We start from the raw sequence: 24,784 nt of genomic DNA, 5'->3' as shown, positions 1-24,784 counted from the left end.
TGACCAACACTGAACAGGAATGCTGTAATTCCCAACCATCTGGACACTGCAGTCTATTCATAACCATAGTTTATGCAGTAGGGTTTTTTAAAATTTTTAAACAGAATAACTGCAAACTCATATTAAGTTTGTGGTGATCAGATAACTTCTGATCTTTTCCACTGTGAATTTCTTTAATGTGCAATCAAAACATAGGGTTTAAGATATACCCTTTCAGACTTTTACCTTGGTGATTTTTGCCCAAGGTTCTGGTTCTAAATCTTAGTTTTAATCATCTATCTGTTAGGTATGCAAATTTTTACCAAAACTCTGGAAATCATTATTTTAATACATTTATTTAATATTTTCATTAAAAGTGCTTATCAGGAAAAAGTGAAATTCAGCATACTACCAGTAAAACCCCCATCAAGGCTTGGTGAACAATTAATCAATACTTTCTGGGTTTGGCTATTTGGCAACTATACCCTAATTCAGCAGTACTGTCATATTCCTATTCACAAAGATGTCAGATGTAATCTTGTTAAACACTGTGGTGGGAAAAAAGAGACATTAGGTTATCACTCAATCATTTCTTGTGGTGCATCCATTATGTGAACGGTCCTGTCTTCAAACTGAAAAGGGAATGGTTTGAGGACATATTCTTTGTGATCCATTTTGATTCACATTGATGATTACAAATCAACATTATATTCTCTTAAACCATTTTCCAATAAACAATGGTAGAATTTGCTAAGAATCAATGTAAAGCTTACTAGGCAGCTATTTCTATAATCTGCCCTTTTCTTAAATGGAAAATTTATTTTTTTTAGTTTTTCACAATTTTCTGGTAACCTGTTCTGCACAGTTTCTCAGAGATGACCTACAGTACCTCTGACATTATATCAGCAAGTTATTTTATCGTTGTGTAAAGCCTCAAGACGACCTCATCTATGGTTGTTAGGGTTTCTCTCAGTATTTTCTAATCCATACTAGTCATCATCCCTTCTTATCTAGACTTGTTCTTCTCTTTTCAGTTTTAAAATCATTCTTTATTAAAAATTTTTATTTGTTTATGTCGGCTGTCCTGGGTCTTCGCTGCTGCACTCGGGCTTTCTTCAGTTGCCGCGAGCAGGGCCTACTCTTCGCTGTCCTGCGTGGGCTTCTCGTCGCGGGGGCTTCTCTTGTTGTACAGCACAGGCTGTAGGCACGCAAGCTGCCGCAGCTGCAGCTCAGACTCGGTAGTTGCGGCCCACAGGTTCGGTAGTTGCGGCTTGCAGGTCCTGGCGTGCGCCAGCCTCAGCAGCTGAGGCTTGTGGGCTCAGTAGTTGTGGCGCATCAGCTTAGTTGCTCCGTGACACATGCAATCTTCCCAGCCCAGGGATTGAACCTGTGTCCCCTGCACTGGCAGGCGGATTCTTATCCACTGTGCTACCCACCAGGAAAGTCCCTAAAAATCAACCCTTGATGGAGGAGAATGGGGAAGCACAGTAACAACAAAAGCTCCATTTTCTTTTGTTACCTCTGAATACTATACCATCTATTTCAAATTCTGGTTCTCTGTTGCAGGGAGATAGAACATGGTAAATATACTTAGCACTGCTCTATGTTATATATGAAAGAATTCTCAATGTAAGGAAAAAATTCTTTTTCTATTTCTTTAATATTTTATCTGTATGAGATGATGGATGTTCACTAAACTTACTGTAGTAACCATTTCACAATGTATATGTCATTATGCTGTATACCTTAAATTTACACTGCTGTATGTCAATTACATCTCAATAAAACTAGCAGTGAAAAGAAAGAGGGGTAGGGAAAGAAATCTTTTTTAAATTTTTGGTCTCTAACATTTTAAGAATTTTCAGTACTTTCTAAGTCTTAAAACTTAAGATGGAAAAATAATTCAGTGCAGATGACATTGAGTAATTATTGTTTCTATTTTTCTAATATATATTTATTCTTGGTTATATGCTACTCTGTTAGCCTTTATAAATACTTTCAATCTAAGTTCATCTATTTGGTCAATTAGATTTCTTTAAAATGGTCTTTCTCATAGGTATCATTTATGAAAACAATTTTATATATCTGCTTTCTTCTTTCTAGGATTTTTATTCTCATCTAGAAAATCTCTGATGTTAAAATAACTATCAAAAAAAACTTAGATGGCTTTCCAAGAGTATATAAAATATATCTAGATGTATCTAGTAACTATTTCCCTTATTATGAATTTAAAGAAAGCATGAAAAAAGAAAAGAATGCACAGTCATCTTCTCCCTAGGTTCCTGACACTTCAACATCCCCAGGCAATTAAAAACAAAATTAAGAAAAAGACAATACTCTTCTTTCACTATTTCTACTACCATAAATTTTATAATGGTAAAATTTCAAGGCCCCACAATATTCTGTCCTATACTAATTATATAGTTCAACATTTAACTAAAATTTAACTGTTGTTCTATTCTTTGCTTCATGTCTGAATCTCATTTCCCCATTAGAATTTAAGCTTAGTGAAAGCAAAACCTACTGAGTATTCCCCTCTCGTGGTACTTGGTACCATGCTGGCTACATAAAAAATGCTAATCCCCCCCAAAATAAAACACAACACTTTCTAAGTGGAATTAAGGTCATTGTATACCTTTCATTACAGATAAACAGTGGTCACTAAATGATCCAAATAAACATCAGCCTGAAATAGTCCATTAAGTCAAGGTTAAAATATGAGCAAGGGATCAAATCCCAGTAAAGCAAGGGAAAGAAACCTTTTATTTGGGTTTAGTTAAACCTTGAAATGGAGGTCATTTCAAATATCTGTCAAATACTTCAAAAAATTTTTCAGAGGAAAAAATCTGACTCCCTAACAAATTTTTCTTTTTTTTCAAATTGTCTACATACCTTATTACATCATGTATGGCAAGGCACTTTAAGGTCAGAACTACAGATGTCAAACTAGTTCTCTTAATCTCAGGTATCACATGGTCAGGCATACACTGGTTCCAAAAATCTTTACTATAGATCCGAAAGCATTTTCCTGATGAAGTCCTGCCAGCTCGGCCACTTCGCTGCAATGCCTCACTCCTTTAGGGAAAAAACAACAAAAAAGTCCCCAAAATGTTCTGTGATTTTTTCCTAAGTAATTCATTTTCTTTCTCAAAGCAATTAGAAATTATCTAATGAACTGCTCTTTGAACAAAAAGGCTTAACACAGAGACTTACTTCGAAATTGGAACCACCTCTAGGATGTCCAATCCTAACCTGGGGTTGTGATTTAACTGCTTCACAAAGCCACCGTCTACCACGTATCTAAGGAGCATGGAAAAAAGTTAAGTTTCTAGAAAATACAGAAAGACTTGCTAATTTTTAACCACTTTGGGTACTTCTTTTCTATCAAACTAACAACTACACAACAACTTTTCAGTTAAGGGTAAAACCTGAAAGTGAAGAAATTGGAACTCTATTGGTTCCACTGCTATTGGAAATGTAAAATGGTTCAGCTAATGTGGGAAATGGTTTGGTGGGTCCTCAGAACATTAAACGTAGAATTACAACATGACTCAAACTCTTCATTCCTAGGAATACACTCAGAAGAACTGAAAACAAGTACTCAACATATTGCACGTGTGTGCTCAGGTGTGTCCCACTCTTTGGGACCCTGTGGATTGTAGCCCGCCAGGCTCCTCTGTCCGTGGGATTTCCCAAGTAAGAACACTGGAGTGGGTTGCCATTTCCTCCTCCAGGAGATCTTCCCCACCCCGCGATCAAACCCACGTCTCCTGCACTGGCAGGCAAATTCTTTACCACTGAGCCACCTGTGAAGCCCACTCAACAAATACTTGCAGACCTATATTCATAGTGCACTATAGGGGCACTATAAGAGCCAAAAGGTAGAAACAGCATAAATGTTCATTAACCATTAAGAGATGAAGGGTGAACAAATTATGGTCTACACATATAACAGATATACTTAGCTATAGAAAAGCATGAAGTACTGATACATGCTACATCACGGATGAACCTCAAAGAAACATGCTGAGTGGAAGAAGCCAGGCACAAAAGATCACATGCTATGACTCCATTTATATGAAATACCCAACATAGGATATTCATTAAGTGGTGGCTGCCAAGAGCTAGGGTGGAAGCATTTATGGGCAACAACTCCTTAAAGCATATAGTTTTATTTGGGGGTGATGAAAAGTTTTAGGATGAGACAGAGGTGATGGTTGCACAACACTGTATATGGAATAAATACTACTTTATTATCCACTTTTCAATGTAAATCTTATGTTGTCCCATAGAAAATACAGGCTTCCCTAGTGGCTCAGTGGTAAAGAACCCACCAGCCAATGCAGGAGATGCAGGTTCAGCCCCTGGGTGGGGAAGATCCCCTGGAGAAGGAAACGGCAACTCACTCCAGTATTCTTACCTGGAAAATCCCACAGACAGAGGAGCCTGACGAACTATAGTCCATGAGGTCGCAAGAGTCAGACACACATTTAATGACTAAACAACAACAAATGAAAAACTTGAAAATCAGCTCTAAATCATTCTAACAGGTTCAGAATTAACTCCATTTACTCTTTAACAACACCACTTTAAGCCAATTAAATGGAGAACAAGTCAGGTAAAAAACTAAGTCAGGAACAGTACTAAGTCTATCATTTACTAAGGGAACATTCTGAAAGACGCTATTTCATGATCATTGCCTTGGCTGGAAATGAAGAATTATAGAGATCAATTTACTCAAGAGAATTGCTCACCTAAGCCCTTAGTGAAACCATTATTTTTAAAGTTAAGGAGAGAAGCAGAGGAAATTAAACTTCCTCTTAGATCTGGACGATCATTGTGCCCAAAAGAAACATACAGAACCTTTGGGGCAGGTCCAGTCATCCTGTGGCAGAGACAGACTTAGTTAAGGACATGAAATATACCGAGTAAAAGATAAGCATCCAGAAGGAATGAGGCTCAAAGGTCTAAAAGAACTTCTCATTTAGCTATCAGTCTAGACTTAAAATTTCCAAGTGTTTCTCTACAAAATTTCTCAAAAATTTGATGGCATCATTGATTACACTGAAATATAAAGTCCATTTCACAAAAAGCTGAAAAGCAAGAAACAGTACCTCCAGATAAATACTTGGATTTACAAAGCTAACTATATGAAGTAGAGCTGACAGGTCAGAAAGGAATATCAGATCATCTTAGGTATCCGCTGGTAATGGGAACATAGAAAAACAGGTCTGGCCTTCCACTTACAGAAATCCTTGAAACATTACACATAATCTTACATTTGGAAAGAGAAAGCTACAAGTTGCCAAGTACAAGTATTTAAAAGTATCAACAGAAATACTATATGCACCTCCTACTCCATTTCCTATTCAGAGCAAACAATAATTACAAAAAAACGGTGGGTGATTACAATTTAAGGAGATGAGAGGGGAACTGGTGGCAGGCACAGAGACACAAACTGAATATTTTATGATTAGCTAAGCGGCTTCCTTGGCCTTAAAAGCAATTTTAAAAGTTATACCTGATCCCGTCTATTGTCAAAGATGTTGCAGAAATATTGGTGGATATGACACATTTTCTAATTCCAGGTGGAGGTGGCAAAAATATTCTTCTCTGTTGATCTAAAATATATACGGAAAGAAAAGAATAATTCACAACATGCGTGTGTCAAACTCAAGTTCTGAAAAACTCATTTCTTTCCATTAGGAGTCGTTTTCTTCACCTCTTTAATTATCTTGAATTAAAAATACAACAGCAAGAACTACTTTTTTACTCATCTTTTACTATCAAGATATCTAGATCCATGGAACCAGATTATTATTGCTAAAATAAACCCTACAGCAGTCCTTTATGTAGGTCATAGCTCCCTTTGAGACTTTAAAAACTGTGGGCCTCGTCTCCATTAAAAGTCACATATGTACACATACACAAAATTTTCTAACAGTATCAGGATGCTCGGGGGCTCTCTAAAGCCCATCCACGCACTACAGATTAAGAACCTTTCTATGCTTTAAAGACTGATTAACTAAGGTTAATCAGATTTTACTTTTTCAGATGCTGCTGCTGCTGCTAAGTCACTTCAGTCATGTCCGACTCTATGCGACCCCATAGACGGCAGCCCACCAGGCTCCCCCGTCCCTGGGATTCTCCAGGCAAGAATATTGGAGTGGGTTGCCATTTCCTTCTTTTTCAGATGACTCCATTTCTCAACAAGTAACACCATCCTGATTTTCACTACCCACGCATTCTGAAGGGTGGGCCCCAGCAGCAATGCTTAGAGTAACTTTGCTCCTCTGGCCATAGTTTATGGTGCCAAGGGTAAACCTCTCTCCAACTGGACCAGTTCTCATTCTCCTTTGAATCTCTTGGAATAAGGTCCAAGTGGAGAAGGCAATGGCACCCCACTCCAGTACTCTTGCCTGGAAAATCCCATGGATGGAGGAGCCTGGTAGGCTGCAGTCCATGGGGTCGCTAAGAGTCGGACACGACTGAGTGACTTCACTTTCACTTTTCACTTTCATGCATTGGAGAAGGAAGTGGCAACCCACTCCAGTGTTCTTGCCTGGAGAATCCCAGGGACGGGGGAGCCTGGTGGGCTGCCGTCTATGGGGTCGCACAGAGTCGGACACGACTGAAGTGACTTAGCAGCAGCAGCAGCAGCAAGGTCCAAGAGATGCTCAATTTGACTAGGACAGTCTCTTGCAAAGAGGAAAAATTAACTTGTGAACCATAGGGAAGTGACTAAATATATATGGAGGAAAGCTAGTGTAAAGAGAGGAAAGAATGAATCATCTGTAACAGTTCACAACAGAATATTTCTGGGTGCCTGGCAATCTCCAAGCCTTAAGAGACATGGAGTAAAACAAGCAGAAAGATGGATTTGGCCAGACTTGCCCACCTGCCTGGTTAAGCAGAGAACAGAATAGGAGAGTTACTGTTTGCAAGGAAATGCTAACAGCATAGGTAAAAGGAGATAAGTGAAAACTGTTAAAAGTCTTGATGCATTCTGAAAATTGTTAAATTCAAAGAGTGAACTGGCAGAAACAGGAAGTAATCATGAGAAAGATGTTTAAAACTGAGATCAGAAATGATGATACTGACAAAGTCTACAATGCTAGGTTTTCAAATGAGTGGTTATGGTAGGATGAAGGAAAAGGTTACTAAAGCTCAAGGGGTCAACCAAGAGATTTGGGTAGATTGTCTATTTCAGTGATTTCCCAAAATTAGGAGTGGTCATTCCAGGCAGTACACAAGTCAATCTACTGGCATATGAAAAGAAATTATCAGCATATGTATTTATATTTGTATATATAAATTTGTATTTGTATCTGTATATATATATTTCAACATATATATTTATACTGAACAGTAAGTATATACATATACTGTAAAAAGAAAAAAAATTTAAATGCATGGTTGCATTTGATTTCCACAAGATACACCCACATTCATTTAGAAAAATTTTTCTACTTGAGCAACCTCAAGTTGTTTTCTCCTCAGCAGCCAAGGAAATCTTAACCAAACCTATTTTTAAATAAAGTACAAAACATGTTTCCAAATAAAATCTTACAAAGATCCAGGTATTCCCAATATATAAAACAGACCAAAGTTGAACTCACAAACGAGAAAAGGAATGACACAGACAAGCACAGTTTTAAAATCATGTACTAGGCCAACCATCTCATTTTATAAATGAGAAAAGTAAAGCCCAGAGAGGTCAAGTGGCTTGCCCAAGATTCACATATAGACAGGCAAGTTTAAAACCAAGTCAACTATTACTGCTCTTCTTCATCATCCTGAAATTAACTTAAGTAAAAAAAAGTGCTAGAGAGGCAACTCACACGTAAGTGATAAAAATTATTTTTTAGGTGTTTCTTAGATTTAGGTAGCTCATTTCTTCCAGATAGTTCAAATGAGTCATACACTACCCGGTATTTCACATTATATGTTTACACATTTATCTGCTGTCTATCTATTCTACTACAATGTAGCTCTGTAAGAACAAGGACTTTTTCTTATTCAAGACATACCACTCCCCTCCCACCCCAGTACCTAAAATTCCTGGACCATAGAAAGTGCTCAATAAAGTTCAATGAATTGATAAATTTTAAAATGCATGGTATAAATAATAGAGATCCTTCTACTTTTAAAATTCCACATTACCGTAAAAGTTTACATAAATTAGAAATGTCCATTCTGAACATATTTATGATCAACTCTGTTTTTCAATTAATTCATTTCTAAAAGTATCTAATTTTCATCTTCAATTCAAGCAAGATTTCAGTTTATCACTGTTCACTAGTCAGTTAAAAAGTCCTTAACCTGCTATTTTGACAAGACTCACATTTGTTCCATATTTACATTTCACCCATATACTTTAACACCATATTCCACAAGTATGAACATATGCCAATTTTATGTCTCTTTGTAAAGGTTCAGGGGAAAAGTTAAATACATATATCCTAAAGCACATTCTCAGTTTCCACAAAGAAAAGGGGAAACAATACTTTCACTGCATGCAAGCTTAGTTCCTTAGTCGTGTCTGACTCTGTGCAACCCCATGGACTGTAGCCCACCAGACTCCTCTGTCCATGAAATTTTCCAGGCAAGAATACTGGAGTGGGTTGCCATGCCCTCCTCCAGGGGATCTTCCCAACCCAGGGATCAAACCTGCATTTCTTGCATCTGTTGCACTGGCTCTTTACCACGTCTCCTCCACCAGGCTATTTACCACTGAGCCACCAGGTAAGCCCACCTAATAAGGTACCAGGATGTAAATTAACAGGCGAGCAGCGAGGATTGGCAAAAAGGCAGAAAGATGTTCCAAAATCTACCAAGAAATAAAGACACTGAGGCTAGACCACTTAACAGTTTTAACATTCCTAAAATATATGTATGTTCCATATTATATGTTAAGGCCAACTGAAACATCCTCATAAAATTTGTTTCAAATTGTTCCTAAAGCAGAAACATGTTTGAGAGAGAGAGAGAGAGAGAGTGTGTGTGTGTGTGTGTGTGTGTGTGTGTGTGTGTGTGTGTGTGTGTGTGATAAGAGAAAGAAAGAGAGAGAAAATGTGTATAAAAGGGACACAGAGCTATAAACAGAAACTGTTAATCAAAGGGGGAAAAAATGATTCTGGGACAAAATAAAAGTAGTACAACACTGTTCAGCTCAAACTCTACCCCCACTGGAAGTCATTTTTGGGTGCATCAAAAATATCTTGAGAATCCTCACTAGCACAGCTGAAAATCTTCTGACACAAAGAAAAGGCTTGAGATAATCAGTAAATGTAGTTGAAAAGATAAAGTAACTGGAAGGAAGCTAAAATATATGGAAGAGAGGCAATCCAACATAATGATTAAAATTGCAGATCAAAAGAGCAACCAATTTATCGTGTTTGTGGTGGTAGTTACACACATACGTGTGCATGTGTACTCCACTGCTAAGTCGTGTCTGACTCTTTGCAACCCCATCAGCTGCAGCCACCAGGCTCCTCTGTACATGGGATTTTCCAGGCAGAAGTACTGGAGTGGGTTGCCATTTTCTCCTCCAGGGCATCTTTCCGACCCAGGGGTTGAACCCACGTCTCCTGCATGTTTTGCATTGGCAGGTGGATTCTTTACCACTGAGCCACCTAGGAAGCCCCTACACAAATATGTACATTTCTCAAAACTCATGAAACTGTATACTTAAAACAGGCATAGTTTATTGTATGAAAAGTATCTCAATAAAGTTGACTTTTTTAAAAAGCACATAAAATTCCAGGAAGTTTTTACTATAAAACACTCAACATCAAACAATATTCTAAATGAAACTATTGAACTTAAAGGATAAAAATAGGAAATTTCAAGCAATCAGACAGATAAAACAAATCACTTACAAGGAGGGGAAAAAAAATCAGGTTGGCCTCAGACTTCTCCGCAGCAACACTCAATGCCAGAAGACAACTGGACAACGTCTACCAAGTTCTAAGGAAAAGAAAGTGTAACCCAAGAACATAAAACCCAGCCAAGATGTAGCTCAAGTATAAAGGCAAAAGCCTGACTTTCTTAAACAAAAGAACTACAAAAAAACAAAAATACCCAGGATCCCTTCTATTAAAAAAAGGAAAAAAAAAGGTTAAAATCTACCCAATCTAAAATTAAATGAAAGTAGTTTAGGAATGGAAAAAATATGGTAAAAGGATTGATGATAAACACTGAACATCTGAACAATGTAAAAATAACTGACAAAAATCAGAAGGGGAGGATATAGAAGAATGTAAGTACTTAACTCTTCATCTTTCAAATCAGGCAATAGATAAGATCTCCAATCAAATATTGCCTAACTTTAGCATATGTGCGGCCAAAGTAAGCACCAAATATAGTCTAGAAGGAAGATATTAACTTCAACTTAATATTTTCATTTTTTTAAACTTAGAGCAATCTTTATTATAAAATATTATCTCACGGTAAAGACTTACTTGAAGTTAAAAGTTAACAATTCCTTCAAGTAAATTCAAGTAAAATTACTTTCTAAAAAAGCAACTAATAGTATAATCTCACTCTTGAAAAAGTATTTCTTTCAGCCTACCTACTTACTTATCCTTCTATATGTACACACGTGCACACACACATACACAGAGATCTGAATAATGTTTTTTCTAATGTTAAAGATGGTTATTTCTGGATGGAGTTTGAGGTGATTTCTTTACGTTTACCTTTGTAATTTTGTACACTGCTTGAATTCGTTATAATGAAACTGTATCATTTTCCCTCAATTGAGTAATTTTTCTTTAAAGAGAGACACCATCTAGGTTAATTCTGCATAGTGGAAAAGGCATTTTTTGGTACTTTTCTGTACTTTTAAAACTTCTACAAAGGGCAGAAAAGAAAAACAAAGGAGCATATGTAAAATCAACCCATTTTTTTTTAATCTAAACAATAAAACATATCTAAATGTATAAATAAAAAGGTCAGAACAATATACCTCAAAATATTAACAGTGATTATCACTTAATCATGTTGATGGTATCCAAGTTTAATTATTTTTCTTACTTTGATGATTTTACTGTTTTAAAAAAGTATGTATTTCTTTCTAAGATAAGATAAAATTTTTCATTTGGGGACAAAACACATAGACTAAAAGCCTTTATGTGAAACTCACTAGCCTTATTCCCCCACATCTTTAATCTTAACATTTAAGCAAACTATCCTAGACACTCGGTACACGACATATTGAAAGTAGTATCTTTGTTCTGTAAGCAGAAGAGAAAAAACTATTTTGGGATGTATGCAATAATCTAAATGAGCAGTTTGTCCTCTTTTAAAACGCTGTACACCACCCAAGGTAAAACTGCTCTTCTTTCCTTCATCTACTGTGGAAACACACGCACTGTTAGACCCTCCACTACTGAATAGGAACAAAGCGAAAGTGAAGTCGCTCACTCGTGCCCGACTCTTTGCGACCCCATGGATAGTAGCCTGCACCAAGCTCCTCCGTCCATGGGATTTTCAAGGCAAAAGTACTGGAGTGGGTTGCCATTTCCTTCTCCAGGGAATCTTCCCAACTCAGGGATCAAACCCAGGTCTCTCACACTGTAGACAGACGCTTTACCGTCTGAGCCACCACGGAAGTCCCCACTACTGAATAAATAACCAGTAATCAAATGTAGATTCACCATGTGACCTCAGGAACATCACTTAGCCTCTATCTGTAAAATAAAGAAATCTGATTATGCATATATACTCATATATATATATATATGGGTATATATGCATTTTTCTAGAAAAACAGCCATGGCTTTTATTACTTAAAAAAAAAATCTAAGATTCCCACCCTCCAAAAAAGGCTTCTGCACTGAATTAGAGAATTACTTCAGTGGTAAAAATGCCTAATTCAATGCAATTAATTGTCACTTATGAAGCAACAAGTATATTTCAGTTCATAAGTTTTTGTAGGGGTTTAGCTTTCCCTAAATGCACAGCAAACATAAAGGAATGTAAGACCTGAACAAAAAGGAGGAAGTAAGAAGAGAGAAAAGGTTTGAGAGAAACAAGAATAAGATTCTTATTCTTGAGTTTGGTATAAGACATTAATATAACAATATCAAGCAGAAAGTGAAAAAACTGGAACTCAATTTAACACGCATTTAGTTAGGACTTTTTCAACACACAGTACTTGTCCTCAGGAAGTTCACAACCTCATAGAGGAGATGAAACAACCGTAACACAAGTTAAATGTGTTAAATGCCACAAGCGGTGCAGTAAAGCACAGTGAGGCTCAAAGAAGAGATAAAAGCCAGTGAGGAGGGAAGGCAGGAAGGGTTTTTACCGAGCTGGTTACACTTGTGAAACAAAATAGCAGAATTTTGAACAGTGAGGGGGGAGAATAAAGGGAAAGGAGGAGTTCAAGGTCAGGGAGAAGCAAACACAGAACCACAAAAATGCAGCCAGAAGAGAAGAAATCAAAAATAGCTCTTCCATTCTGAGCCTGAGTGAACATCACAAGGGGCGGGGGTCAGGGGGAGTTCAGCCCAGTGAGCAGGGTCCTATGACCTGGTAGTAGTAGGAACACCTCAGCACCTCTTCACAGTTGACAGATGAGAATTTTTTATGTCAAGCAGGGATATATTTAAAGAGTGTGGCTCTTTAAAACAGCCACACTCACAGCTAGCTCAGAAGTTAAGAGCAAATATAAAATATCCACCTCATAATGTCTACACCGTCACTAAACCTACCGAACCCCCTCACTCCAGGCTATAGGCAGGACGCCCTTCTTCCCTCTCCTCACTCCCAAATGCAAGCTTTCTGTTCCTCAAGCTAATAGGAAATAAAAGAAACAAGACTGTATTAAGGTCTCTCCCCACAACCCAAAGTAGCAATAACAAAGAAACTAAGTGCTATATTGTATTTACCAGGCTTATAAAGAAAGCCTTAGATCCCAGGAACCTGCTACTGTCTCTCTACTTCATCAAACTCCATCTCACCCATTACTCAGTACCTCATCGGCTCCATCTGAATGCCTCTTTGCACTGTCATAAACTGCTACAATAAATATGGTTATGATCATTATGGATCACCAGTAGCTCACCTTACAGTGCCCTTGGAACCAGAAGGGGAACTAAAATAAATAAACAAAATGCTCAGTAATGGCTCTACTCAAACTTAATCTCACATCCTTACCATTTACCTATATACACCAACTGGAATTAAGATTGCCAGGAGAAATATCAATAACCTCAGATATGCAGATGACACCACCCTTATGGCAGAGAGCGAAGAAGAACTAAAGAGCCTCTTGATGAAAGTGAAAGAGGAGAGTGAAAAAGTTGGCTTAAAGCTCAACACTCAGAAAACTAAGATCGTGGCATGTGGTCCCATCACTTCATGGCAAATAGATGGGGAAACAATGCAAACAGAGACTTTATTTTCTTTGGGCTAAAAAAATCACTCCAGATGGTAACCGCAGCCATGAAATTAAAAGACGCTTGCTCCTTGGAAGAAAGGCTATGACCAACCTAGACAGCATATTAAAAAGCAGAGATATTACCAACAAAGGTCTGTCTAGTCAAAGCTATGGTTTTACCAGTAGTCATGTATGGATGTGAGAGCTGGACTGTAAAGAAAGCGGAGCACCAAAGAACTGATGCTTTTGAACTGTGGTGTTGGAGAAGACTCTCGCGAGTCCCTTGGACTGCAAGGAGATCCAACTAGTCACTGATTTTCTAAAGGAAATCATGGAAAACCCTAAAGACTCCACCAGAAAATTACTAGAGCTCATCAATGAATATAGTAAAGTTGCAGGATATAAAATCAACACACAGAAATCCCTTGCATTCCTATACACCAATAATGAGAAAGTAGAAAAAGAAATTAAGGAAACAATTCCATTCACCATTGCAACGAAAAGAATAAAATACTTAGGAATATATCTACCCAAAGAAACTAAAGACCTATATATAGAAAACTATAAAACACTGATGAAAGAAATCAAAGAGGACACTAATAGATGGAGAAATATACCATGTTCATGGATCGGAAGAATCAATATAGTGAAAATGAGTATACTACCCAAAGCAATTTACAAATTCAATGCAATCCCTATCAAGCTACCAGCCATATTTTTCACAGAACTAGAACAAATAATTTCAAGATTTGTATGGAAATACAAAAAACCTCGAATTGCCAAAGCAATCTTGAGAAAGAAGAATGGAACTGGAGGAATCAACTTGCCTGACTTCAGGCTCTACTACAAAGCCACAGTCATCAAAACAGTATGGTACTGGCACAAAGACAGACATATAGATCAATGGAACAAAATAGAAAGCCCAGAGATAAATCCACACACATATGGACACCTTATCTTTGACAAAGGAGGCAAGAATATACAATGGAGTAAAGACAATCTCTTTAACAAGTGGTGCTGGGAAAACTGGTCAACCACTTGTAAAAGAATGAAACTAGATCACTTTCTAACACCGCACACAAAAATAAACTCAAAATGGATTAAAGATCTAAATGTAAGACCAGAAACTATAAAACTCCTAGAGGAGAACATAGGCAAAACACTCTCAGACATAAATCACAGCAGGATCCTCTATGATCCACCTCCCAGAATTCTGGAAATAAAAGCAAAAATAAACAAATGGGATCTAATTAAAATTAAAAGCTTCTGCACAACAAAGGAAAATATCAGCAAGGTGAAAAGACAGCCTTCTGAATGGGAGAAAATAATAGCAAATGAAGCAACTGACAAACAACTAATCTCAAAAATATACAAGCAACTTATGCAGCTCAATTCCAGAAAAATAAACGACCCAATCAAAAAATGGGCCAAAGAACTAAATAGACATTTCTCCAAAGAAGACATACGGATGGCTAACAAACACATGAAAAGATGCTCAACATCACTCATTATCAGAGAAATGCAAATCAAAACCACAATGAGGTATCACTTCACACCAGTCAGAATGGCTGCGATCCAAAAATCTGCAAGCAATAAATGCTGGAGAAGGTGTGGAGAAAAGGGAACCCTCCTACACTGTTGGTGGGAATGCAAACTAGTACAGCCACTATGGAGAACAGTGTGGAGTTCCTTAAAAAATTGCAAATAGAACTCCCTTATGACCCAGCAATCCCACTGCTGGGCATACACACCGAGGAAACCAGAATTGAAAGAGACACATGTACCCCAATGTTCATCGCAGCACTGTTTATAATAGCCAGGACATGGAAACAACCTAGATGTCCATCAGCAGATGAATGGATAAGAAAGCTGTGGTACATATACACAATGGAGTACTACTCAGCCGTTAAAAAGAATTCATTTGAATCAGTTCTGATGAGATGGATGAAACTGGAGCCGATTATACAGAGTGAAGTAAGCCAGAAAGAAAAACACCAATACAGTATACTAACACATATATATGGAATTTAGAAAGATGGCAATGACGACCCTGTATGCAAGACAGGAAAAAAGACGCAGCTGTCTATAACGGACTTTTGGACTCAGAGGGAGAGGGAGAGGGTGGGATGATATGGGAGAATGGCATTCTACCATGTATACTATCATGTAAGAATTGAATCGCTAGTCTATGTCTGACGCAGGATACAGCATGCTTGGGGCTGGTGCATGGGGATGACCCACAGAGATGTTATGGGGAGGGAGGTGGGAGGGGGCTTCATGTTTGGGAACACATGTAAGAATTAAAGATTTTAAAATATTTAAAAAAAAAAATGAAAAAAATAAATAAATAAAGGAAATCAGTCTTGAATGTTCACTGGAAGGACTGACGCTGAAGCTCCAATACTTTGGCCACCTGATGGGAAGAACTGACTCACTGGAAAAGATCCTGATGCTGGGAAGATTGAAGGCAGGAGGTGAAGGGGACAAAGGGGGATGAGATGGTTGGATGGCATCACCAACACGATGGACATGAGTTTGAGTAAACCCCGGGAGTTGGTGATGAAGCCAGGGAAGCCTGGCATGCTGCAGTCCATGGGGCCGCAGAGAGTCAGACACGACTGAGCAACTGAAGTGAACTGATATACACCAACAAAGAAAATCACATACACTGGGATTTAAGGCTGAAAGCTGGCTAAAGTCATACTGGAAGGAAAATAAACGCCAAGTTATGAAGCTGGCATTTTAACTCAGTTGACAATAGGAAATGACTGGAGGTACTGAATAAGAGACCGACACAATCAGAGCTGTGCTTTTGGAAGATTATATTTACCACAGCAGGTAGGATGGCAAATTAAATCAGGGAAAATCAGTTAGCTGGATATGTTAACAACCCAGGAAAGCAAACTGAGGATCCCAATTCTAATGACAATAAGGGAAAAAAGAAGAAAAACGAAGGCTCTGGAGAAGATTAAGGCAAAAGAAAACCTGTAGGAGTTGCCACGTGCTTGGGCTGTATGATCTAGGAGATGATGAACACACCAGAAAGCCCCATGAGACCCAGGAGGCCTAGAGTGCCAGGAGTCATCACAAAGAAGTGACAGGTGAACCCTAGAAGCCAACCTCTCCAAAACAGAGAATTCTAAGAAAATAGCAAGCTAAGGAAGAAACCTTAGAACACAGTCATATTCAGAGGGGAACAAAAGCCAGGGAGAGTGGTAAGGCAACAGCCTTATGGAAATAGTGGTCAGAAGAACCAAATAACTACCCTACACAACAGCATTTAAGGAGACTTATTATTAACCCAAAATCAAAATACAAACTAATAGCAAAATGCCATGAGATTTGAGGAACAGGTCATTAGCAAGCTTTAATAGTATAAAAACTGAATCTCAGGAAGATAAACAAGAAGCAATGGCAGATAAAGAACAATTATTTTCAATGTGGCAGTAAGATGGAAAGAATGAACTTTATACGGAAGTATGTATCTATTAACAATTAACACAAAGCAACTACACCAGGTTTTGAATTACCTTATCAGTTACAAAGTAAATTATAAAAGAATTAGTAGATAAAATCTCCAAAATGAATGAGAACCTTAAATACCTAACAAAGACCCTACGAATTCCCTTGAAGATGTAACAATCTAAAGTAGATGTCAATGTTGAGTGTGAGGGCCCAATACCATCCAATACCATTATCACAGAAGGAATTTCTAAAATGGCATGTCTACGGTGGTTTACCAACACATACATTTCTGAACTGTTTTTGTTAATATACGGATAAGAACCACCTACTCAATGAAAACAAAACTACACATAAAATATAAAAACATTCAATTGCTTTTTTGTATTACATAAATGCTAATCCCAGTCAAAGTCCAAACAGGAGACTACAGGTTAACTTCCCTTTTGTATTATAAGTCAAATTCCGTAATATGATAGTTACACAAAACAAATTCTAAACCTCATTCAGTAACATTTATTATGAACAAATAGAATGATCAGAGTTAGAATTTGCTCTCTGAACTTAAAAAAGAACTACATCATACTTGAAAAGTAGACTAGTATGCCTGGCTACATAAAAAGAAAACAATCCACTCTCTCTGATACGTCTGGATATGTAAGATTCCTAGAAATTCTGTGGCAGCGGCAAATTACACTTGATTTATGGTACTACTATCAAGGAATTGTAGCCCTCATTTCAAAAAATTAATAACAATATTTTTGTATTGCTGGGAGAGGACACAGCCCTCTCTTAACAACAGTAAGGGGGACAGATAACCAAAGTCTTCAAAAAGTGAATGTGAAAAGGCTTCAATAAAAAAAAAAAGTCATGTCTCTCAAGGGATGAAGGATGGTTCTCCAAACACTATTTCTTGATCTGGGCTGTTGGTTACAAAGGTGAGTTCACTTTGTGAAATTCATTAACCTAAACACTTACTATCTGCACACTGTATCTGTAAACATGTGATTATCCAATAGATTATTCAGTATAAAGTTCTTTAAAAATCAAATTTTCTGTTCTAGTGAGGAATTACCTGTTGTCATAGATCCATAACAGGGCAATATTAACAAGCCATCTAGAGTGGTATCTTGGACATCATAATCATAATCAACAGATTCTGCCATCTGAAAAAGTAACTCACAACTTTTTTCGATTTCAAACTGACCTGAAATGAGGGGAGAAAATAATGTCAGCAACTGAAAAGCAAAATTAATTTAAGAATGAAAAAGAAAAACCCTTCTAGATTTATGTTAGTTTTGCATATTTTAAATATCTCATTTGATCTAAAGTAGATGAACACAAGTTGTACCCAATCCCAACATAAAATAAAAAATACAAGAAATACCAGTTTCCAAGGAATTTAAATCTCTAAAGGAATAAAAACATTTATAGTCATCAAGTCTTTCATCTTGCTAACATGGTATTTGAGGAAGATTCAATAAAGTTAATCATTACCATAGGAGATACTGCATCTGATGTCAAAAATACTTAAGTTCCTTAAAAAGGCTAAGAGATTGTTACAATGTCTCACTTCTGACATTAGTACAGGCAGTGTAGGAGGTGAGCCATGAAATGACTCAGATCTGTTAGCAGAGTGCTGCTACTTGAAGAATCACACCAGTCTGAGATTTAACTATTCTATTTTTGATCAAAAAAGCATGCCTATGAGACACGGATTCCACACCCTATGCACTGCTACCACACAGTACCATCCCACCACTCAAAGAAGAAAGCAGCCAGTAGGATGTCTTTTGAAATAATGAATTAGTCATCCAGATCCAGGACTGTTAAGTGGTTAACAGCTCTATGCTGCTGCTGCTGCTAAGTCGCTTTAGTCGTCTCCAACTCTGTGCAACCCCATAGACGGCAGCCCGCCAGGCTCCCCTGTCCCTGGGATTCTCCAGGCAAGAATTCTGGAGTGGATTGCCATTTCCTTCTCCAATGCACGAAAGTGAAAAGAGAAAGTGAAGTCACTCAGTCGTGTCCGACTCTTAGCGACCCCATGGACCGCAGCCTACCAGGCTCCTCCATCCATGGGATTTTCCAGGCAAGAGTACTGGAGTGGGGTGTCATTGCCTTCTCCATATATGGTAACAAAAATGTTAATATTTTACCATTTAGTATCTTCCTACTAAAAGGTCAGTGTATTTTACATATGTTTACTAAGGAGACTTGTGGTTTTTAGGGCAGTGTAGAATTATCTTACATCTAAAACTGCTCAGATAACCATAAAAGGCTAGGATAAAATGAGTAGAGCCTAGATTTTCTAACAAAGGTACACAGTAGTGTGGTGCCACATTCCCCTCGTATAAAGAGCAAAATTTTTAAACCTGGTACTGAATGCTCACCAGTCAGAAAAACCAAGATGTCTCCAGCCATTTCATTCAAATGGATATCCATGGTCACTTTCACAATCTAAAGCAAGAAACACAAGCATAAAATGCTAGTGGAGATAAGGTCCCCACCACCATTACCGCCACCTCCCTCGGTTCCACAGAAAAATTTAATTCTCAAAAGTCCTAGGACCTATGAAGGCTACCATTAAAATACTAGAGAAAAAATGAATTACCAAACTACTCAGTCAACTAGAATCACAGATACAGAAAAGACATAATAAGGATGTCAAGTAATACCGCTTGAATGTATGCAGTATTTTCTCTATCTCGTGGACCAATCAAATTGCAGAATTTTTCTCTGACTGGATAAAGCCTTCCAGGTATATCAAATATTGGACAATTTCCAAAGAACGCAGAGAGCTTGGCTAATTCCATTGTTGCTGACATCACTACGACCTTTAAATGCTCCTTTCTGTTAGGAGACTTCTCCTGAAATAGCTTCTTCAATAAACCAAATAAGATGTCCTGAAAGAAAAGTAAATTTCTAATAAGTCACAAGTGCACATAACAACAAACTTATTTTAAATAGTTTGCTCTCCTTAACCAAAGGATTCATATTTTAATCAATTAAAATGCACGGAAGGAAAGGCAATTCACTGTACAGGACAAAGCTACCCTCAAAGAAATAAAACTAATAAATAAGCAATAAAGTTAAATACTCACTGTAGTTAGAGTTCTCTCATGGGCTTCATCCAAAATAATGACACTGAACTTGGTAAGATTCGGATCTCCCAAAATATGTTTCAGTAAACATCCATCAGTCATGTATTTGATTGCTGTTTCCTAATGTTCGAACAGCAGAGTATATTAACATACACATAAAAATAAAAATCACAGAAATGCACTCCTGTTTCGCAAATTAAATTTTTCCCCTCAAATGTACAGACATCAAGGGATCAAACTAATCTGACTAAATAAGAGAGTACATAAAATAGTCTAATATTTTTTAATAACATGGATGGTAAATTATGAAACTTGTAATCTACATAGGCAGGAAAACCAAGGGGAATGTTCTGGGATAAAGCAACAATAAGGAAATACAATGAAGTCTGTGGAAAGTGGTTAAGACAACGCAGTGACCTCTGGTGAGCAAGCTGTGGGAATCAATAATGAAATGGGACTCGTCCCCGTCTCAGCTGCTATCATAGAGAACTTAGGAAAAAAAGGAAGGTGGCACCATTCTTCTCATGCTATTCCTCCCTGACCGTTTTCCTATTACAAAAATAGGATCAGCCCACTAGCATTAAAAGAAGGTGAGAACGGGAGTTAACAACAGAGCTATCCATAAAACAAGGCAAGGAGAAAAGAAAAATCCCAGCAGTGACCACCAGGAACACAAAGACAGTATTTGGGGGAGTTATTCTGTGCCACTATTGCTAGCCATTCCTATTAGGGACCATAAGCAAATCAGGGATTATTTTGCATCTGGTTCAGGATTCAGAAACCCTGAGGGGATATAAATTGTGGCTATGAACTATTACCATGAATACAGAAGATGCTCGACAAATATTTGCTCACTAAGTTTGTTAACTATCAGTTTTCCACTGACTTCAAGAATTCAACCATATAATATGGATGAAGCTTGAAAACATTAGCTAAATGAAATAAGACACACAAAGGCACAATATTGCATGGTTCCACGTTTTAAGTATATAGAAATGCATAGAGATGTAAAGCAGAATAGAAGGTACCAGGGACTACTGGAGGTGGGGGGATGGGAACGTGGAGATACAGCACTGTTGTTTGGGATGGTGAAAATGTTCAGATAATATAGAGAGTGGTAATGGTTACAGAACACTATGAATGTACTTCATGCCACTGCACTGTTTACCTAAATGTGATCTGAAAATACTAAAAATGGTAAACCTTATTTTATGTATATTTTACTACAATAAAATTTATTTTCAAAGAACACAAATGTAAGTTACACATCAAGAACTGTTACAGCTAAAATACACAAGGGAATCCTATGAAAAAAATCGACATAACCATCACAAAACTAATTGAAAAGGAGAAAAGGAGAAAAGGGAAGGCACCCAGGATAAGACAGTAATAACGGGCAATACAAATTAATTCTAATTTGAGGCTTTGTTTCTTTAAAATGCAAATGGAATTTTTGAAGTCAAAATCTTCCATAACTTTTCCCACTCTTTCTATAACTTTACACTACTTAACTAAATACAAACAGAACTTTGGTACCTTGGAGCTGCAATCATCAAAACGAACTTGGTATCCTACTTTGGATCCCAATGTGCATTTCATTTCTTCAGCAACCCTCTGAGCAACAGATATGGCAGCTACTTTTCGTGGTTGGGTCACACCAATCATACCATGTTGTGAAAACCCTACCAAATGAAGAGGTGAACAACACAAAAATGTTAACCATTGCTTCCCATTAGAGTTAAACTGTTTCTGGTCAATCGATACAAACTGTTCAAGAGTCTCTAAAAGAAAACTCTGCAAAATTAACAACACATAGTCTTACATTTGCACCATGGAAATTTTAAGTATTAATTAAAAATAAGTATATATGAATAACCATACACATATACATAATAACCATTCTCACATACATAAGAATACATATTAACAACCATTTAAATGCACATATTTTAATTAGATTTTTTTTCCAATTTCAGTCTTAAGATTTACTCTAAAGAGTAAGCCAAGAATTTTTAACCCATAGGAAGACATAAAATTACACACACTTCCTAAAATAGATTTACTTTTTCCACAGAAGTTTAAACATACCACTTTTCATAGGTTCTACCATTTTAGTACCTCAGAAAGCGAAATGGATCTTATAACTGACGGTATTTTTTTTCTTTACTGCTGCTGCTGCTGCTAAGTCACTTCAGTCGAGTCTGACTCTGTGCAACCCCATAGACAGCAGCCCACCAGGCTCCCCCGTCCCCGGGGTTCTCCAGGCAAGAACACTCGAGTGGGTCACCATTTCCTTCTCCAATGCATGTGTCTGACTCTCAGCGACCCCATGGACTGCAGCCCACCAGGCTCCGCCATCCTTAGTTTTTCCTTACTAATAGTATGTAAAATAGTGGTATGTCTTAACAGAATCTTTCTTTAAAATTTATTTATTTATTTTTGGTTGTGCTGAGTCTTCATTGCTGCGTGGGCTTTTCTCTAGTTTCAGCAACAGGGACTCCTCTCCGGTTGTGGTATATGGGCTTCTTGTTTCAAGCTCTAGGCTGAGAGGGCTTCAGGAGTTGCAGCTCTTGGGCTCTAGAGCAAGGGTTCAATAGCTGTGGCACATGGGCTTAGTTGCTCCACTGCATGTGGGGTCTTCCCAGACCAGGGATCCAACCCATGCCTCTTGTATTGGCAGGCAGATTCTTTTCTTATCTGCAGGCAGATTTTTTACCACTGAGCCACCAGGGAAGCCCAACAGATAGCATCTTAAAAGACCTGATTTATCAGAGTAAGTTAATATGTAAGCTAAGAAATTTTTACAATATCCAACATAATTTTGCTGTATACCAACCTTATGATATAAAGTTTTACCATATTGAAAGGAAAGACACTGTAAGGGTAATTTGTTGGCTGGCTTGGTGTTACGAAAATCAAGGAATAAACAGTTACCTGATATCACTCTGGAAAAAGAATCCAAAAATAGTAATGGCAGCAACAGATATCAATATATCCCTTCCCCTGAAAATCATTTCAATACCCAACGTTCAAGAGTCTACTGCAAGACAACCTACTCTACAGCAGAGAATCAATATCTACCTATAATTCTATTTGGAATTTTTATGGTAACTGAAAATGCCATTCAACTAATTCCGGAATCTGAAATAAGACTGCAAAAAAGAGCGAAATATACATGGACAGTGTGCCAAGAGAAGAATCGGACTGTAAAACAAATGATAGGCATTTATGTAATACAGAAGTCCTATTAGCTTTTAAGAGGATATTTTTTAAATGCTCCAAATATTATCCCAGAATAAAATTACCTGCTTCGTATAGATATTTTGGGAGTTGAGTTGTTTTACCACTTCCTGTATTTCCAGTAACAATAAGGAATGAATTGTCCCTCACAGCTTGAATAAGCTTTTTTCTTTGTTTCTGAATGGGAAAAGTTGGAGTAGTTCCTCCCTCCTGCGATGTGCATCCTTTCTCTTCTGTAACGACAGGGCGGGGGTAGGGGGGAATGTGCAATTAAAAGGCCTGTAAAAATATCTCAATTTCCCCAAACTGAAATAGAGAGTGACAGTAGAATTTTAGGGCTGGAAAGAATCAACCCATGACTTCTCGGCGAAATCCCTTACATCCCTTTTGCGAGCGAGCGTTTCTAAGCTCAGAGCAACTTTTTAGTGAGATCAACTTGAGCATTTCTTAATGCATGACTCAAAGTATCTGACAAAGTAAGCCTAGCACAAGGCAATGTATTTGCAGGTATACCTATCCAGAAGCACAAAACCCAATTTTATTAAATAATAGACCTCAAAACTGGAACAGTGCAGAAAAACTCTCAGCTGAATGAAAAGCCACCTGATTCACGGTTCAAGTTAGGTCCCCGTTCAGAGTGACTGATATCCCAGAAGGCCAAGTGGTGGGTAACCATGGAAACTGGCTCCTGGAAACGGGCTCCCTTCATACCGTACCCAAAGGCAGGCTGGCGGCCCGGCGGAGGGGCGGAGGAGTGGGGGGGGGAACGGGTGGGTAGAGAACAAAGGCTTTCTGAGCCTATTTAAGAGCAGGACGCGTCCCGGCGTTGGGGTGCACTTTTTTTGCCCCTCAGCAGGGTTCTCGCACAACTTAGGTCTGGGGCCGCCCCTCTCCAGTCCAAAGTGGTTCACTGGACGCAAAGTTCGCCTCCGGCTTGGAGGGAGACAGGAAGGCTGCAGCCTGCAGCCTCCTCTTCTCCGCCTGTCTCAGGCGGACTTTCATCCCCCCCCCGCCATCCTCCCAAAGCCCCGTGCTACCACTCCCGCTGGCCTCCGCGGCGTCCCGCGGACCGCACCTCTATCCGCGACGGAACCTGCCGAAGGCCGCTCTTCCTGGAGGTCTCGCGATCTCTCACCTTCCTCCTGCCGCCTTGGCGCCCTGCCCGCGACGGCGGGAAACCGGGACATAGACCTGGCCCCGAGCGGAGGTGAGCACGTCCACCGGTCCTGGGGAGATGGGCGGGGAGAGGCGAAGACGCGCCCTGATGACGTCGCGGTGTTTACTTCCGCGCGTGCGACTCGGGCGAGGGGCGGGGGAGCCGCCCGATGACGTGGCGCTACGAGCCCGCCCGCCCGGGCGGGTGTTTCCCGCCCGCCGTCCGCGTGCGCTGCAGCTCCGCGCGCGAAGTCAGCCCCGACGTCCGGGAGGGCCGGGTCCAGGGTCTCCGCTTGTGCCCAAAAGGGCCGGGAGACGCCTTTTTTTAAAATCAGTGGTCGCTGCAGACGTATCCAACCTTCACACACCTAACGTGATGTGACCCTTCGTCAGGAGCTGAAATCTTTGCTAGCGTTTGGCGTTCCACAACATTCTCGCCTTCAGTGAAAGTCGGTCAGTG

At 38.7% G+C, this 24,784-nt stretch overlaps 1 protein-coding gene across 1 annotated transcript in view; it reads right to left on the bottom strand.

The window, feature by feature from the left end:
- Window positions 1–24,356, bottom strand: part of DHX40 (DEAH-box helicase 40) — a 49,614-nt gene extending 25,258 nt beyond the window's left edge. Inside the window, exons 1-10 of the mRNA XM_052657806.1 lie at window positions 24,245–24,356; window positions 23,235–23,402; window positions 21,466–21,611; window positions 19,930–20,049; window positions 19,504–19,731; window positions 19,219–19,285; window positions 17,904–18,035; window positions 5,501–5,600; window positions 3,193–3,279; window positions 2,872–3,054 (exon numbers count right to left, since the gene is read on the bottom strand). Coding sequence (XP_052513766.1) covers window positions 2,872–3,054; window positions 3,193–3,279; window positions 5,501–5,600; window positions 17,904–18,035; window positions 19,219–19,285; window positions 19,504–19,731; window positions 19,930–20,049; window positions 21,466–21,611; window positions 23,235–23,402; window positions 24,245–24,356 — 1,343 coding nt within the window. The remainder of the gene's footprint in view (window positions 1–2,871; window positions 3,055–3,192; window positions 3,280–5,500; window positions 5,601–17,903; window positions 18,036–19,218; window positions 19,286–19,503; window positions 19,732–19,929; window positions 20,050–21,465; window positions 21,612–23,234; window positions 23,403–24,244) is intronic.
- Between the last annotated feature and the right edge of the window lie 428 nt (window positions 24,357–24,784).

Source organism: Budorcas taxicolor, chromosome 19 (assembly GCF_023091745.1).
Source record: "Budorcas taxicolor isolate Tak-1 chromosome 19, Takin1.1, whole genome shotgun sequence".
Taxonomy (NCBI): domain Eukaryota; kingdom Metazoa; phylum Chordata; class Mammalia; order Artiodactyla; family Bovidae; genus Budorcas; species Budorcas taxicolor.
Note: the sequence above shows the minus strand (reverse complement) of the source record. Positions and strands in the feature narration are given on the sequence as shown.